Source organism: Erinaceus europaeus, chromosome 11 (assembly GCF_950295315.1).
Source record: "Erinaceus europaeus chromosome 11, mEriEur2.1, whole genome shotgun sequence".
NCBI lineage: Eukaryota > Metazoa > Chordata > Mammalia > Eulipotyphla > Erinaceidae > Erinaceus > Erinaceus europaeus.
Window position 1 is genome coordinate 68040824 of NC_080172.1, and position 19236 is coordinate 68060059.

Sequence of the window (19236 nt, forward strand, 5' to 3'; positions counted from 1 at the left end):
GTCGGGGCGCATGCGCAGTTGGGAGGAGGACCCTGGTTAAGTGGCGGTGCGGGAAGAGTTGGGTGCCGGTGTACTCGTGTTGGCCCTCAGAATCCCCGCGTTTCTCATACTGCCTTCTCCAGCTGTCATCATGTTCCTCACCCGGTCCGAGTACGACAGGTCTGTGTGACTTGGGGGGGGGGGAAATGAGGCTGCTGTCCTGGGTGGACAGACTGGGGCCTGGGCCTGGGTTCTGCCATGTCATGGGGCGCCGCGGGAACCCGCGCCTGGCCCAGTCTGGGGATCTCCCGCCTCCCCCGCCGTCCGCCGGGGCTCACCGGGCCGGACTAGCCCCGGTCGGCGGCACTTGGCCTGCAGCTGAGTCACCGCTCGGCCCGCAGTCGGTGCGGAAGCTAGGAGCTCCGCTTTGTGCTGCGGGGCTGGGATTTGTGACCTTTAACCTGAGGCGGGTCAGGGGTCAGGCCTTCCTCGTTCATTTCCTTGCCTTTAAAAAGTATTGTAAAGGTACTGCCGGGAGGGAAACGCAACTGAAGAGGTTATTTGAATTTCCCTGCCCCATACAAGAATCACCTGTTTTGTTTTGCCTTTCCTCTGACTGGAGGTGGAGAATAGGGGGACAAACTGACAAGTGTAGAGTTTGCAAAAGCTCCAAGACAGTCTGGAGCCTGACTTTTGTAAGGACTCGAATTCAGAGAACATGAACCATGTAGATTCTACTAGATTTAGGCTGTTTGAGAAGTTTTAAGGACTTAATTACGTTGCATTGGAGTTTACAAGTAGCAAGGTTGTGAGATTGTATTACTGTTATTACTACTTTAAATGAACTTTCAGACAATGAATCTGGAAATGCTAAATAATGCTGTACACATTTACGCCATAGACATTTTTTATTTTCACTTTCTCTTTTGGTCAGTTCAGTTTTCATATAGCTGTTAAAGTTGTGTCTTTGTGTGTGTGTTTCCTTCCATTAACTAGGAAAGGCAGGTGTTTTCTTTGAGAAGCAGCATTTTTTTTTTTGTCAAGTGTCGGTTGACCCTGTCAAAAATTTTGTCACCTGAAATTTCCCACTGTGTTATTTTGTTATTGACTCATAGAGGATGTATGTGAAGTTTGACATCTCTTCCAACTCTCTTATGAAGCAGCCTTGTTAGTCAGTAGTGATCTTCCAGGTCACTAGTGAGAATCATCTTGGAATGGTAGACTTTTGAGTTAAGGTGTATATGATAGGAATTGTTATCCCTGTCAGGAAGGCTTTGTGATCACTTACTGTCTTTTTGTTACTCATTTTTGTGTCTTCCCAAGATTGCCTAAAACCTGGCCTTTGAAAAATGACTGAGCTAATAATGTACTTGGAGGGCTTGCTGTGGACAGGCACTTTTCTATGTACTGGTCCTGTAGCAAGATCCTTATTTTTAAGGGGGACTCTTTTTTAAAGAACTGTTTACGAAAGTAACTAGTTCAAATCAGATGTAATCATGTCAGCAAAATCAACACTGTGGGAGTTTAGAGAGATGGTATTTGATATTAGGAAATAATGGAAATTTTCACAAAGGAGTTGATACTTAAGCTGAGTAGAGTAAGATGGTCAGTGAAAGTTAGTGCTTTTTATTTTTAATTTATTTATTGGGGAATTAATGTTTTACATTTGACAGTAAATACAGTAGTTTGTATATGCATAACATTTCCCAGTTTTCCATATAACAATACAACCCCCACTAGGTCTCTGAAAGTTAGTACTTTTAAAGCAGCGAATTTATAAGGTGAACGAAGAAAGCTGAGGGGAAGAATACAGTGCCTGTTTGAGAAAATTCTCATCTGGCTTACACACATACATGTGTAGGTACTGCTAAAAAATATATGGAAAGCGGGTAGTGCTATATATGAAATGATTTTTAATTTAAGGTTAAGCAGCTTGGGTCTTATTCCGTAGGAAATTCATTTTCATTTTAAGAAGTTTTAAGGGGCCAGGTGGTGGCACAGCTGGTTAAGTGCACATTACAATGTTCAAGGACCCAGGTTAAAGCCCCTGGTCTCCACCTGCGGGGTGGGGGAAGCTTCAAGAATGGCAGAGCAGGTCTGCAGGTGTCTGTCTGTCTGTCTCCTCCTTCCTTCTCAATTTCTGCCTACCTCTATCAAGTAAATACATTTTTAAAAGAGAAGTTATATAGTCATACTTACGTTTTTAAATCTTTAAAATTTTGAATTTATTTTTATTTATTTGGGGTAGAGAGAAGTTGAGAGGGAAGGAGTATTAGAGAGAGAGAGAGAGATCTACAACACTGCTTCACCACATATGAAGCTTCTCCCTGCAGATGGGGCCCAGGGGGCTTGAGCTCAGGTTCTTACACATTGTAATATGTGCACTCAACCAGGTGTGCCACCACCCAGCCCTGCATAATTCTATTTCTACTGGTGTTGATTGTCTCACAACAAAGAGCATGTCGACATTAGAAGACTATTACAAAAGTTAGGTGAAAGGGAATGAGGACATAGAGTATAGAAGAAAGAGAGTGATAGTTACTGTGGAGGAGGATTTGGTGTGACTAGATTATAGTTAGCAATGGGAGAAGCTGGAGAGGAATGAGGTAAATTAATATGAACTTTTTAGTTTGGGGCTGGGAGATTAGAGGGGTGTTTAAAATGAATTAGGTGTGTGTGTGTGTGTGTGTGTGTGTGTGTGTGTGTGTGTGTTTAGAGAGCATAATGGTTATGCAAAGAGACTCTCATGCCTGAGGCTCTAAGTTCCAGTTTCAGTCCCCTGCACCATTATCAACCCGAGCTGAGCAGAGCAGTGCAGTACTCTGGTAAAAAAAAAAAAAAAAATTAGGAATGACAGACAGAAGTAGTTGACTTTGTAATATATATGTGTGTCTGTGTGTGTGTGTGTATACACACATAATATATATATATTTTGTAGCATTCACTACCTTAATTTTCAGAGGACCTAGTGTATTGTTATATGGAAAACTGGGAAATGTTATGCATGTACATATATATATATATATGGGTGCATGTGCATACACACACACAATACACATGTTCTTCCTACTGATTTGTCTCCTCTATAACCTGTACGTCTTTAAAATGACTTAAGGATATTTCCTCTGGGGCAAGATGAATCTGGGGTTTTGGGATTCTCCTTTCACTTCTGACTTAGGCAGAATCATTCCTAGTACAGTAAAACATGAGGTCCTGAGTTGGATCCCTACCATCATATATGCCAGAGAGAGAGAGAGACCTGCAGCACTGTTTTACTGCTGGTAAAGCTTCCTTCCCCCAAGATAGCTTGAACTGAGTTCTTGCACAGGTAGTATAATGTATGTACTCAACCAGGTGTGTCACCACCACCCAGCCCCTCTCCATAGGATTTTTCAGTAGGTTCTATCGAGAAAAGGTGAGGAAGGACTTTAGAGAGAAAAGTTAAATGTACATGGCATAAATATGTATGAGTAAATGAACTCAGTAAAGTTTTAGGAACTATACTAATGTCAATGCATTGTTAAGATAACAGTACTAATTTATATAAAGAAATAGAAAATGTGCTTGTAACTGATTTTTACTAAACAGTATGATAAAAAGTGTCAAATGTATAAAGTGAAGAAGATGGGATAGGGATTTATATAAGGAATTCTAGATTGATTTAAGATTAAGACAGTCATCAGTTGTCATTTGATCAGTTTGAAGTCTTGCTGGGATGGGACTTAAATGTTGTGTAGGTAGCGTCCATTCTTTTGAAAGGCTGTTAATGAACAAAATTTCTGACACATTTTCAATACTTTTTTTTTTTTTAATTTTAGGGGTGTGAATACTTTTTCTCCTGAAGGAAGATTATTTCAAGTGGAATATGCCATTGAGGCTATCAAGGTATAGTATCAAGCAACAACAAAACATTTTGCTCATACAACATTTGGGATAAATATATTTTAGCCAATCTTTAGAAAATGTTTTTTTTTTTAATCTCCCTTTAGCTAACCACAATGATTTTTCTGACAGTTATTTTAACAGATAACTACTTTGTAGTTACGTAAAGTAGCTTTTTAAAAAGATTTATTTGTGTGTGTGTGTGGTGTGATAGAGAGTGTGCCCGAGGACACTATACACATGCATTGTCGGAGATTGAACTTGGGAGCTTATCGTTACAAGTACCTTAAGGTCACCGTATTTATAATCTGATTAGTTATAAAGAAAAGGGTATTCGAAATCCAGAATTAAAAATTTGCAAGCTGACTTGTTATCTTGAACAAATTAACTGATCACTTGTATTCTTATTTTTAAGATTTATTTTTTATTGATTACATATGAGAGAGAATTTCACATGAAACAGGAAAGAAAGAAACCTGAGTACACTGTAGTACTTGTGGTGCTGGAGATTGAACCAGGAACCTCAGGCATGCAAGCCCAATATTCTGCCAGCTGAGGCACTTCTCTAGTCACCAACTACATTCTTATTGGTAAAGTATTGAATTTGGACTAGAATTTTCAGGGCTAAGTAAGAGCTATGTCCTGTAATCTAGCAGCAAAACCGAACAGTTTTTTTAAAAAATTTTTTTAATTTTAAATTTATTTATTTATTTATTTATTTATTCCCTTTGTTGCCCTTGTTGTTTTGTTGTTGTAGTTATTATTGATGTCATTGTTGTTGGATAGGACAGAGAGAAATGGAGAGAGGAGGGGAAGACAGAGAGGGGGAGAGAAAGACAGACACCTGCAGACCTGCTTCACCGCCTGTGAAGTGACTCCCCTGCAGGTGGGGAGCCGAGGGCTCGAACCAGGATCCTTCCGCTGGTCCTTGTGCTTAGCGCCACCTGCGCTTAACCCACTGCGCTACCGCCCGACTCCCCTTTGTTGTTGTTTTTTTTTTAAAAGCTCTCCTTAAGGTTAGCTATCGTGTGGCATGTGGTATCTATACTTGTTGGACTTGTAATAATCAATGAGAAAGGGAGGGAGAAAAGAACACAAACCAGAGACCCTTTCTGGCACATGCAATACCAAGAGTCAAACCCAGGACCTTGTGCTAATAATGCAGTACTCTAGCTACTATGCAACTTTCTGGGCTGCTGTATTTGTTGCATTATGGGTAACTTAAATTCTGATTTGAAGTACCTAAGTAAGGTCTAGGCAGTTTTTAAGGATTACTGCAATCATGCTAATAAAAGAGAAACCAGGGAGTCGGGTAGTAGCGCAGCTGGTTGAGCGCATGTGGCGCGAAGCACAAGAACCAGCGTAGGGGTCCCGGTTTGAGCCCCTGGCTCCCCACCTGCAGGGGGAATCATTTCACAGGCAGTGAAGCAGGTCTGCAGGTGTCTGTCTTTCTCTCGCCCTCTCTGTCTTCCCCTCTTCTCTCCATTTCTGTCTGTCCTATCTAACGACAACGGCATCAATAACAATAATAATAACTACAACAACAATGAAAAACAACAAGGGCAACAAAAAGTAAAATAAATTTAAAAAAGAGAGAAACCAGATAATCACTGTGGTATATATATGGTGCTAGAGTGTTGGTATGCTTCTAAATTCTGCTTATAGGACTTTCTGTTTTGATCATCACATTAGGTTCACTTATATTACTTATTAAATGTGATCTATTTACATAATCACTGTTTTACCTGGGTCTTGCCCTACCTGCAGGGTATTGGTTTAATTCCCACTGGTTAGATGGAAGCTTTCTATGTTCTGTTCTAGCTCTTTTTTTGCTCCGCCCCCTCTCCTAGTCATTTTCTTTCCCTTGCCACTTCCGGTGAAGAGATGCATAAAAGACAATGTATCTGATTAATAAACGAGATACTGCTTCCCAGCTCAGCCATTAGTCCCTGATCATCTCTCTACCGTCCGTGAAGCTAGCCCAGCCTGGCACTAGAGATCAAACTGGGTAGCTCAGGCATGAGAGTCCATTGCTCAACCAGTTGAGCTATTTCCCCCGCCACGGTGCGACTATTCTTTGACCTATGTATAATAATCATAATATGTTTCTCTTTAGCTTGGTTCAACAGCCATTGGGATACAGACATCAGAGGGTGTGTGCCTAGCTGTGGAGAAGAGAATTACCTCTCCACTCATGGAGCCCAGCAGCATTGAGAAAATTGTGGAGATTGATGCTCACATAGGTAAGGAGCAGGGATAGCTGCTATTCTGTAGGATATTCTGGCCTCAGTTGATTTAGTTTTCTTTGATGTTCCAAGGGAGGTTCATTCGAAGAGCATGTAATCTTGTTAGCTATCACTTACCAGATAGAAGACCACTGTGCATTATATAGGAGTAGGAAGCAGGTACAGGACTTAGTTATATTTAGCCTCTCAGAAGGTCCTTTCTAACTCAAATTTAAACTTGTCAGATGTGGTGGTTATTGAACTATGTAAAGGTTGAATCAAAGTCACCATCCGTGATAACTGGATCTGTATTGATGCAGAATGTTTAGCTCTAGGAGCAGAGAAGAGTAATCATGTGAAAACTACAAGGTCTACTGAGAAAAGGCAGAATATCTTTTTGTTTTTATCTTATTTATTTATTTATTTATTTTTGTAGTGCTAGAGAATGAACCCAGGGCTTCAAGCATGTGCGATACTACTGAGTTACTGCTGACCCCATTCTTGTTTAAAATTATTTATTTATTTTCCCTTTTTTTGCCTTTGTTTTTTATTGTTGTTGTAGATGTTATTGTTGTTATTGCTGGACTCCACTGCAGGTGGGGAGCCGGGGGCTCAAACTGGGATCCTTATGTCCATCCTTGTGCTTTGCACTACCTGCACTTAACCCACTGCGCTACCGCCCATCTGCCCCAGTTTTTATTCTTAGAGAGGAAGACTAGGGGGATAGAATCCAAAGCATGACTCCATCTTCTGAGTTCTGTTGGTGATTTTATGTGGTGCAGGAGACTGAACTCAGTCAGTGCCTTATCTACTGAGCCAGCTCCAAGGCCCTGAATAAAGAATTTTAAAGATCTTCTGAGTAACTAAGGTTCACAGTATAAGAGTAATGTACTTTGACCAATTACTTGAAGACAACAAAACCAAATGCCATGGAAACTTGATGTTACTAGCATCGAGTCTTTTAGGTTAGAACATTGTATTGCTTTATCTCAAGTAGGTTGGTGTCACTTTATTCAACAAATTGAGAGCCTTCCTATGTGCCAAGCATTGTACTCTAAATACTAAGGAAACAGGAATGAGACATAGTCCTTGTCTTCCAGAACCACACAGTTTAACTGTGTAGATGAATATACAGATATGTAAATACAATTAAGTGATGTAGGGGTTAGGATTGTACTTTGTGTTCGGTGGGTACAGGAAGGAGGAATAATTAGTTTTACCTGGGTCCTGTGGTAGTGAGGTTGCAGAAAAGGATTCCATAAAGGTAATCTTTGAACTGAGTTGAATTCTGAAAGACAGGGAAGTTTTTCAAGCAAACAAGTGTTTGAATTGAGCAGAGGAGAACAGTCTAGTCAGGAATGGAAATGAGCAAAGCCTTGGTGATTTGAAAAATAAATCACCACCACCCAGACAGTTTGTTATGACTGCGAGGTGGACCATAGCAAGAGATAAGGTGGTTCCCATTTTTTTTCCCCATTGTATAAGAGTTATATATATATATATATATATATATATATATATATATATATATATATATATATTTTTTTTTTTTTTTTTTGCGTTGATGAGAAAGGCTTTAAACATTATGGTAACATTACCAGATGATGATTTTAGAAACGACCATTCTTGATAACAGTGTTTACCATAGAGTGAAAGGGACTTGTCACTGAAGACAGGGAAACTAGATAGGAACATATACATGTACATACATTCCACCATAGGTGATAATGAGAGCTTTAAATAAGCCAGAGAATGGAGAGCTAAGGACTCAGGGTAAACACGTTAATCAGAGAGTAGTAGTATTTCAGATCTGATTGGTTGTGAGGACCAGAGAAGGATCTGGAATCTAAGGAAAAATTGATTCAGTCTATGATACATCCAAGTAAATATATTAAGGGAATTATTTGGCTCTATAGATCTGAAACATGGGAGATTGAGATTTGAGTTAGGACACAGAAAGTAACAATCATAGTGGCATTATGGCCTATTTGGTAGACTTTCTGATGCAATCAGTAGATTTGTATCATATGGTGTGAAAAACACCAACAGAGTAGGTTTTTTTGAGGGAAAGTGGCATTTAACTACTAGCATTCAACTTTATTAAAAAACAAAACTAGGTGCTTTGAGAAGTTAACTCTGCTTTTTAAGGTAGTGACCCTCAAATTTGCCAATATATATTTTTTAAGATTTTTAAAAATTTATTTATGAGAAAGATAGGAGAGAGAAAGAACCAGACATCACTCTGGCACATGTGCTGCCAGGGATCGAACTCAGGACATCATGCTTGAGAGTCCAAAGCTTATCACTGTGCCACCTCCTGGACCTAATATTCTTTAGATATGTTTACTGCCAGTCTTCCACGATTGCTCATTATTTTTTTCCTCCTTATTTCTCCTGATAGGAGAAATAAGAGTGTTTGTTTAGTTTGGAAATGCATCATTGTCTATAAGGATGGATAAAGGGGCACTTCAGGATGTAATATGTGGAAGCTCATGCTTGATTAGCTACCTTGTTACTGTTCTGTCTTCTGTTTTAATGGCCAGGTTCCTATGTCAATGTGGATCTTTTTTTATTTATTTGTAATGTAATTATGCTCGTGTTCAGTGCAGATAATTTCCCATCTGATTTCTTGAATATATTGCTATGGGATGGCTGAGTGGCTCCTGTGATTTGACTTAGGAATTTCAGTATTTCCTGAGAGGCTGAAAGAGTTCTACAAGGATTTAGCCACTGGGTCATTGTTGCTTTTACATTGCAGGTTGTGCCATGAGTGGGCTAATTGCTGATGCTAAGACTTTAATTGATAAAGCCAGAGTGGAGACACAGGTAAAATAAGCATCATCTCTCTTTTTTACAGTGATGCTTGAGTTCCTTGTTTAGTATTTATGTAGCTGCCAGGGCTATATTGCAGGCATCTGTGTCAATATCAGATATAGAAGTGATTTTTGGGTAGAATTCCTACTTTAATCATAAAGACTAAAGCAAGCCCTGAAGCATAGCACCAACAGTGTCTTGCTTAAAAAAATATAACTTTTTGTCAGAGCACCATATCTAGAGGTGGACATAGCAAAAGGATATCCCCCCCACCCCCCCACCTTGCTGCTAGTTTGCAAATAACAACTCCTGTGGTGAGGACTGATATGTAGCAGGTGACATATACTGGTCAACTGAGTACTTATTGCCTGTTGAGCAGAATAGTAAGAAAAAATAATTAGTAAAAATTTTTTAAAAAATTTATAATCTTTTATTTATTTGGATAGAGAAATCAAGAGGGAAGGGGGCATTAGAGAGGAAGAAAGACAGAGATACCTACAACAAGGCTGCACCACTCACAAAGCTTTCCCTGCTGGTGTGGACTGGGGGTTAGAGTCTAGGTCGCTGTGCATTGTAATGTGTGCTCAGCCAGGTACACCACCCCAAATTTTTGTACTTTTGCAAGTTTTCTGTCAGTTCTTACGAGTAAGTTATTAAAACACTACCAGAGTGATTTTTTTTTTTTTTTTTTTGAGGGAAGGGACATTGTCACTCAATTTCTAGCACTTCCTTTATGAAAAAACTCAGTGTGGTGCTTTGCGGAGTAAATTTTTTTTTCAGGGAGTAGTCCTCTAATTTGTCATTGGTTAGAGTCCTTTTGATTTTTATTGTTCAGGCAACTTTTCTCCCTCTGATACAGTCCTAAAATTTGAGTTTTGTGCTAAGGGAAAAACATTGGAGTTAATCATTCAGTTTTCAACTACAGTTTAAAGAGATTTATGCAGTGAAAGAGGTGGGCTACTTTAAAACCCTGTGTGCTTGACAGCTAGACCATGTTTTGCTCCTTTTCTAGAACCATTGGTTCACCTACAATGAGACAATGACAGTGGAGAGTGTGACCCAGGCTGTGTCCAATCTGGCTCTGCAATTTGGAGAAGAAGATGCAGATCCAGGAGCCATGGTGCGTGTGATATTTATATCAAGCCCTTTCTCCTTTTTTTTTTTTTTTTTTTTTTTTTTTAAAAAAAAGATTTTATTTATTCATGAGAAAGAACCAGACATCACTCTGGTACATGTGCTGCTTGGAATCAAACTCAAGACCTCATGCTTGAGAGTCCAATGCTTTATCCAATGCGCCACCTCCTGGACCATTATATCAAGCTTTCTTACTGTTCTATGGGACTTAGGACATTTGTCCTCTTCCCCCAGTTCCTCTTGTGCACCTACTTCTAGCTATTCCTCTTAATGTCTCATGCTTTTTCATTCTAGTCTCGTCCCTTTGGAGTAGCACTGCTATTTGGAGGAGTTGATGAGAAAGGACCCCAATTGTAAGTACCATTTTGTCATCCTCCCTGCTTCTGGGGGGGGTATTATTTTAATTTCATACAGAAATGAGTAGTTTAAGTCGACAGGGGGAGATTATTATAGAGTTGTAAAAATTGAAGGGCTTCTAGTTGAAGTACTCTATGCTATTTATATAAAGATAAATGTGGGCTCCCCTATTAGAGACGGTGATAATTCTGGGAAGAATTAGAAGTAGGTTTGTTAATTATAGTAAGGGGTTGCTGTTGAGTTTTCTTTGGAATATTAATTTGAATTTTATCTTCAAATGTTATTTAGATAAAGCATGCACAAGTACCATATTTTTATATACTACACTAGACTACTATTATGTTTATGTATTTGTTGTTGTTTTTAAAGCTTTGTTTATAAGAGATTGAGAGTGATGGGGTTAGAGAGAGAGAGAGGAAAAGTCAACTGCACCACTGCTTCACCACTCATGGTAACTTTTTTTTTTTTTTGCTACCAGGGTTATCACTGGGGCTCATCTGCACAACAAATCCACTGATCCTGGTGGGCATTATTCCCTTTTTTAATTTTATTTTTAAATTATGATTCAGAAATAGGGCAAGCGAGGGGGAGAGAGAGAGAGACCTGCAGCACTGTTTTAACCGCTCATGAGGCTTCCTTCCTGCAGGTGGGGACTGGGAGTTTGAATCTGAATCTGTGCATGGTGATATGTGCACTCAACCAGGTGCTCCACAGTGTGGCCCCTGTACTACCATTTTAAATTCCTGAGATCCTTCTTTCCTTCCTTCTTCCCTCCTGCCCTCCCCCTCTCACTTCCTTCCTTTCTTCCTTCCTCGTTTCCTCCATCTATCCTTTCTTCATCCTTCCCTTCCTCTCTTCTCCTCCCCTCCCCTCCCCTCCCCTCTCCTTCTCTCCCCTCCTCTTCTCTCCCCTCCCCTTCTCTTTCTCCTTCCTTCCCAGGATTATTGCTGGAGCTTAGTGCCTACACCATGAATCCATGATCCTAGTGGCTATTTTTTTTTTCTAGTTCTTTTATATTATATAGAACAAAGAGAAATTCAGAGGAGAGAGAGACCTGCAGGTCTGCTTCACTGCTCAAAGCTTCCCCACTGCAGAAAGGGATTGAGGCTCAAACCCAGGTCACTGCATAGTAATGTGTGTGCTTAACTGGGTGAGCCACACTGCCTGGCCCCAGAAGTTGATTTCTTAAACATATTAAAAAGAACTGGCTTCTTTAAGTGTAGAACATCTTTTGAATTTGTGCTTCTGTATTTTGGTGGAGTTTTATAACAGCAGGACCAAACATTTCTATTTTTTAATGAGAAATTTATTACATATAATGTGGCAACTCTTAAGAATTTTGATCCTTTTCTATTTTGGGGTGGTTTTATAGGTTTCACATGGATCCATCTGGGACCTTTGTACAATGTGATGCTCGAGCAATTGGCTCTGCTTCAGAAGGTGCCCAGAGCTCATTGCAAGAAGTTTACCACAAGGTAATTAAATATCCTCACAGTTCCAGTTATTTGTTTATTTATTTTTACAACGAAGGCACAATTGACATATGAGAAAAGGTAGAGGAGAATTTAAGAGTTCAGGTCTATGAGCTTTGAAAATTGTATGCCCTTGTAGCCATGCATTAAAGCAGTAGGACACTTTCACCCTCACCCCCAAAATACTTTCCCCTCTCTAATAAGCTTCTCCTTCCTTGCAATCACATTTTACCTCTATGAGTTAGTTTTGTCTGTTATTTTAACAAATATAGTTACATGTGTAATATTTTTGTGTCTGCTCCTTTTTGTTCAACATACTTTCATAAAAATTATTATTGTTTAGTTGTTTTAATGAGAGATACAGAGAGAGAGAGAGAGAGACCAGAGCACTGCTCAGCTCTGGCTTATGGTGGTGCTGGGGATTGAGTTTGGGACCTTGGAGCCTCAGCATGAAAGTCTCTTTTGCATAACCATTATGCTGTCTCCCCAGCCCTGTTCAACATACTGTTTTAGAGATCTATTAATGTCCTTGCATGTGTCTGTAGTTGCTTTTTACTACTGAATGGTATACCATGGTTTAGATGTACTATAATTTGTTTATTCTTTATCTTCACAGCTTTACTTAGTAGTTTATTCTTCCTAATCTGGCTCTTGAAGCAAGTAGGCATTTGATTGTTTTAATCTTTGTTAGTTTTGGGTAACTCATTGTGGTTGAAGGATAGCACTTACCATTCCAGTGATTTGTACAGATATGCCTGCTTATATCAACCCCCAATAGAGCTATGTATATATATGTTTTGTTTTTTCCCCTCCAGGGTTATTGCTGGGGCTCAGTGTCTGCACTATGTTTCCACTGCTCCTGGAGGCCATTTTTTTCCCCCTTTTGTTGCCCTTGTTTGTAGCCATGTTGTGGTTATTGTTGTTGATGTCACTTGTTGTTGGATAGGACAGAGAGAAATTGAGAGAGGAGGGGAAGACAGAGAGGGAAAGAGAAAGATAAGACACCTGCAGACCTGCTTCACTGCCTGTGAAGCAGGTGGAGAGCTGGGGGCTTGAACCGGGATTCTTAACACTGGTCCTTTTGCTTTGCGCCACATGCGCAAAGCCACATGCGCTTAACCTGCTGCGCTACCGCCCGACCCCCAATCGAGCTAATTTTATGTGAGAAGGAAGTAAGATGCAAATGGTAAGAAAAGAGCAGATTTTTCTACACCAGTGGACTACTTTCTTAGATCTCTTGTGAATTACTATTCAATAAGACATTACAAATATTATCTTGTTTCTAATTTAAGACAATTATAGTCTTTCCCTATTCAAGTACCAATCTACTTAGCTCCTAAAATCAGACAAGACTGGGTGGTATGAGTTAGGCCAGGACTCCCATATGAAAATTGATCATTTTGTTCTGATTCAAATTTTTTTCCTCTGAATATATATATATGTGTGTATAGTGTGTGTGTGTGTGTGTGTGTGTGTATTTAAATAGGACAAAGAAATTGAGAGGGAAGGGGAGAGAGGGAGAAAGACAACTATAGGCCTGCTTCACTGTTCATGAAGGTGGGGAGCAGTGGCTTGAACCCAGATCCTTGCACATGGTGATATGTGTGCTACAGTCCAGCCCTCCATATTCTACTTACTATTTCCCTGGATGTTGGAAGTTGTTGTAATGCACTGTATTAAGATATTTGATCTGGGAGTCGGGCAGTAGCGCAGCCGGTTAAGCGCATGTGGCGCAAAGCACAAGGATCGGCATAAGGATCCTGGTCCGAGGCCCCAGCTCCCCAACTGCAGGGGAGTCACTTCACAGGCAGTGAAGCAAGTCTGCAGGTGTCTATCTTTCTCTCCCCCTGTCTTCCCCTCTCCATTTCTCTCTGTCCTATCCAACAACAATGATGTCAATAATAACTACAACAATAAAACAAGGGCAACAAAAGGGAATAAATAAAATCTAAAAAAAAAGATCTGATCTATTAATAATCAAATCATTTGCTAAATCATTTCTTCAGGGTAAAATTTTTGTGGAAGGAGGGATTATATATAACTAGTGACTATTCTGATCTTCTTTGTTTCAAGTCTATGACACTGAAAGAAGCCATCAAGTCTTCACTCATTATCCTCAAACAAGTAATGGAGGAGAAGCTGAATGCAACTAACATAGAGGTATTTTTTCTTTTAATATTTATTTATTTATTTATTTTACCAGTGCACTGCTCAGCTCTGGCTTATGGTGGTGCAGGGGATTGAACCTGGGACTTTGGAACCTCAGGCATAAGAGTTTCTTTGCATAACCATTATGCTATCTACCCCTGCCTGAGGTATTTTTTCCATTTTACTGTTTTGTTTTGATTGTGTGTGGAAAGACATTAGAGAACTGTGCCACCATTTATGATGTTCTATTTATTTTATTTTTTGTCTCTCAATGTTGTTATATAGTGCCAGGGGTTGAACTTAGGCCTTATTCAGTCAAGGCTTAAATTCTCCCACTGAAGCCACCTCTTCAGCCCTCTGTTTTACTGTTTTTATTGATATCATAGCTCCTGTTGTTGAATATTGAATAGTTCAGAGTAATCACTACTTAGCTCTAGCATATGGCCATGCTGGGGATTGAACCTGAATCCTCTGGGGCCTTGGGCATGCATGTCCTCTGCTCTATCCCTCACACCCTTATTTAGAATGCAAAGAGAGAGGAGAAAATGGAGGTAATAGGGAGCTCAGATAAGGTAGGTTTGGAGGTGAATTGAGAGATCTTTTGTTTTCTTTATGATTGTTTAATATTCTGCTGAGGGTCAGTGAATACAACAGTGAAATTAAGATAATGGAAAATATTTAGAGAAGTCATGATGGATGGGGATAAGGATGCACACAAGGATTACTAGGTCACATCAGAATACTAATGAGGCTGATATCACAAAACAAATTGTAAAAAGTCAAAACTGGTTACTCTTGGAAACGTATATATATACAATTTAATTTTTTAAAATATTTATTTACTCTCTTTTGTTGCCCTTGTTGTTTTATTGTTGTTGTTATTGATGTCATCATTGTTGGATAGAACAGAGAGAAATGGAGAGAGGGGAGAGAGAAAGATAGACACCTGCAGACCTGCTTTACCGCTTGTGAAGAGACTCCCCTGCAGGTGGGGAGCCGGGGGCTCGAACCAGGATCCTAACGCCAGTCCTTGCTCTTTGCACCACCTGTGCTTAACCCGCTGTGCTACTACCCAACTCCCTTTAATTTTTTTATATATTTATTTATTTTCCTTTTTGTTGCCCTTGTTTTTTATTATTGTTGTTGTTGCTATTGATGTCATCATTGTTGGATAGGACAGAGAGAAATGGAGAGAGGAGGGGAAGATAGAGAGGGGGAGAGAAAGATAAGACACCTGCAGACCTGCTTCACCGCTTGTGAAGAGACTCCCCTGCAGGTGGGGAGCTGGGGGCTAGAACAGGATCCTTACGCTGGTCCTTGCACTTTGCGCCTTGTGCGCTTAACCCACTGTGCTACCAACCAAGTCCCTTTAACTAATTTTTATAAGGACACACACACACACACACAGAGAGAGAGAGAGACAGATAGACAGATAGCTCTAAAACTAAACTCATTATCATTCCTGGAAGCCATTTTCTGCATGAGAAAACTATCGGGTTTGCTTCTTATTCAGACCAGCAACCTGGAAGACTTTTGATATCCTTTTTTAAAAAAATTTTTACTGGGGGTCGGGCGGTGGCGCAGTGGGTTAAGCGCATGTGGTGCAAAGCGCAAGGACCGGCGTAAGGATCCCGGTTCGAGCCCCCGGCTCCCCACCTGCAGGGGAGTCGCTTCACGGGCGGTGAAGCAGGTCTGCAGGTGTCTGTCTTTCTCTCCCCCTCTCTGTCTTCCCCTCTCTCCATTTCTCTCTGTCCTATCCAACAACGAATAGCGTCAACAAGGGCAATAATAATAACCACAACGAGGCTACAACAACAAGGGCAACAAAAGGGGGAAAAAATGGCCTCCAGGAGCGGTGGATTCATGGTGCAGGCACCGAGCCCAGCAATAACCCTGGAGGAAAAAAAAAATTTTTTTACTATATTTATTTATTTATTGGATAGAGACAGCCAGAAATCAAGAGGTGAAGGGGAGGTAATATAATGGATAAAGAATTAGACTCTCGAGCATGAGGTCCTGAGTTTGATCCCTGACAGCACATATACCAGAGTGATGTCTGGTTCTTTCTCTCTCTCTTCCTACCTTTCTAATAAGTAATCTTTAAAAAAAAAGAAAAAGAAAGAAAGAAAGAAAGAAAGAAAGAAAGAAAGAAAGAAAGGGCAGTTGGGCGGTAGCGTAGCGGGTTAACCGTAGGTGGTGCAAAGCACAAGGACTGGTATAAGGATCCCGGTTCAATCCCCCATCTCCCCACCTGCAGGGGATTTGCTTCACAGGCAGTAAAGCAGGTCTGCAATTGTCTGTCTTTCTCTCCCCATGTCTTCCCCTTCTCTCTCCATTTCTCTCTGTCCTATCTAACAACAATGGCATCAATAACAACAATAAAACAAGGGCAACAAAAGGAATAAAATAAAATTTTAAAAAGGGGGGAGGAAGAGAGAGGAAAAGACAGAGAGACACCTGCAGCACTGCTTCACCACTCACAAAGCTTTCCCCCTGCAGATGGGGATGGGGGCTTGAACCCAGGTCTTTGTGCATTATAACATGTGCACTTAACCTGGCCCCTGACCTTGATATCCTTTACCTTCATTATGTCTCTTGCTGTGTTTCTAGATACAACTCCAAGCCTGGACTGGCATCATCACTCCTTTGTGCCTCTTTCCCTGCTTAGTTCTGTTTTAACACTTCACATTAAAAAACAGTTGACATCTGTACCCTTAGTAAATAATACAGCTTCTTTGCCTTTGAATCCCTAGTGTCTGGTATATCTGTAAGTAGGACTTAGTTGTTGATTATTGATGGTAGTTAACTATTTACTGATCAGCAGGAAAAAAAAATTAAAAAAAAAAATGTTTGACCAGCCTCACAGAGGTCTTTTGAAAGTAAAATAAGGTGATCGGAAAGTATTTTCCATATTCATTATGTAAATAATTTTATCATTATGCAGATGATGGACTATTTTTATTCATCTGGTGATGAGTATCTTCCTGAAGACAGTAGTTGATTCAAGTCCAATTATCATTGATTTGTAGCCTAGCTCTATAGGAATGTTCTATTCAGAGCTTATCCAGTTTCTGGTTTTGTTTGTTTAAGCCCCTACACTGGTTTGGGAGAAGTATTCATGAGCCAGGCGTAACTGACAACAAATCCTTAGCTCCTTATTTATCTTTGTCCTTATGTCCTTAGGAGAAGTAGTAATAATGTTTATTTTTAATTGCCTTGGACTCGAACTCACAGCGTAGATGGACATTAGTAAAAAGTATATTTTATAGATAGATTTGGGACTTCTGACATTTCCATATATATATATATATATATATATATATATATATATATATATTTATTTATTTTCTTTCCACTTTGTTGAGAGAGAGATACACTGGTTGGCTCTGGCTTATGGTGGTGCTGGGAATTGAACCTGGGACTTCAGAGCCTCAGGCACAGAAATCTTTTGTATAATCATTATGCTATCTCCCAGCCTGACTTCTGTTATTTCATATAATTAGATCTCCTGCGCCATCATCCCCATCCCTCTTGATTTCTCTGCTTCCACCCCAAAAAATAAAATAAAATACAAACAAAAAGATAGTATGGGTCAGAAAGATACTTCATCTGGGAGCATGCCTCCTCTACCATTCATGCAAAGCAGGTTCAAGTCCCTGTGACACTATGGAAAGCATTGATGCTTCTCCCTCTATATATAAATCTGGAAAAGTAGCCTTGGAGTGGTGAAGAAGTCCCAGTAGCAACAACAAAAAAATTGAGGCAAATATGAAATGGCATATTTTTCTTGGTATTGCCCCCAAATGTAGGGGTATGTTGTCAGTAGAGATGGTTGAAAACCTGGTAACTGTAATTAAATTTGAAATAGTCTCTGATCCATGACTTATATTACATAAATAGATCCTAACTTAGACTGCTGGTTGTTACTAATATCTTTAGTCACAGCTATTGTGTTAATGGAGTCTTCTCATGATCAGTCCTTTGAAAAAATGAAACAAACCTTTTTGTTGTTCAGTTATCGCATGGGCACTTTTTAAGAAAATAATAGCCAAGAATAATAGTTATTATTTTGTACACATCGTCATGTTCTAGGCACTATTCTACATACCTCACAGCTACCCTCTATGTAAGTTGCTGCTTGTCCCCATTTTACTGCTGGCCACATAACCCAAGGTTACACAAGTCTGACTTGCAGATGTGTTAGTATGTTTTTCAATATATTTCTAAAGGAATCCTTAACAGAAAAAAATTAAATACTGACCCCATGTCTGCTTCTTTTGTGATCTTTATCAAACTAACTTCAAGACATTTGGTTAATAATGTGGTAGGTTAGCCTCAAAATAGAACATTAAGTCAATAGGAAATTTTATTTTGGAGTCAGAGCTATTTCAGGAAACTGTTGCTGGAAAGGATACCCCTGGGACAGCAGATCTCATAGCCCTAATGAACAGCTGCATCACCAACCAACTTCTGACTGGACTAGAACTGTCAGCAGGGAAATGGAGTCTAACTTATCAGTTCTTCTCTGTTTTTTTTTTTTTTTTCCAGCTAGCCACAGTGCAGCCTGGCCAGAATTTCCACATGTTCACAAAAGAAGAACTTGAAGAAGTTATCAAGGACATTTAAGGAAACATGGGTCCTCAAAACTTCTCTGGGACATTTTAAATGGCCCTTAACTTTTATTTCCAAATGTTATCCCGTGGGAAATCTCCAGTGTTTGTGCTTTTTTTTTTTTTTATGATGTCTGTACATAACAGCAGTTCTGAAATAAAAAAATTAAAAATAAAAATATTTGTTAATAGATTATTCTAATGCAGTCTTTTGTTCAACATGCTTAAGTTAGGGGGCAGAAAGAACAGAGGTATTAATATCCTTGTCCTAGGGGGCCAGGTGGTGGCGCACCTGGTTGAGCACACATGTTACAATATCCTTGTCCTGTCAGGGTATCTATTTTAAAATGATTTTAGTGTTTCTAGAGCAGAATCAGCTATATCCAAGAATCCCTTGGTGTTGGCAAATAAACTCAAACTATTCCAGCTCCTCCCAGTGGCTAAAGATGTTAATACTACTGTAAGCCTGTTTCTGCTGTGGCTTGAACCTGTTTCATTGCACATGGTAATGTGTGCATTCCACCAGGTGAACCACCAATTGGCCCCATCTTTTTGTCTTTATGCAGTGCAAGGCATATGCACTTTTCTATTGAGCCTCTTCCCTCGCCCTTCACT

At 39.8% G+C, this 19236-nt stretch overlaps 1 protein-coding gene across 1 annotated transcript; it reads left to right on the forward strand.

Moving 5' to 3' along the window:
• Positions 1 to 6: 6 nt before the first annotated feature.
• On the forward strand, positions 7 to 18800 carry PSMA5 (proteasome 20S subunit alpha 5). Its single transcript, XM_007529328.3, has 9 exons — positions 7 to 159; positions 3798 to 3864; positions 5978 to 6104; positions 8845 to 8912; positions 9913 to 10020; positions 10329 to 10387; positions 11764 to 11866; positions 13937 to 14023; positions 18560 to 18800. Exons 1-9 carry the CDS (start codon positions 131 to 133, stop codon positions 18635 to 18637), a joined length of 726 nt encoding a protein of 241 aa, XP_007529390.1. The 5' UTR covers positions 7 to 130; the 3' UTR covers positions 18638 to 18800.
• The last annotated feature ends 436 nt before the right edge of the window (positions 18801 to 19236 follow it).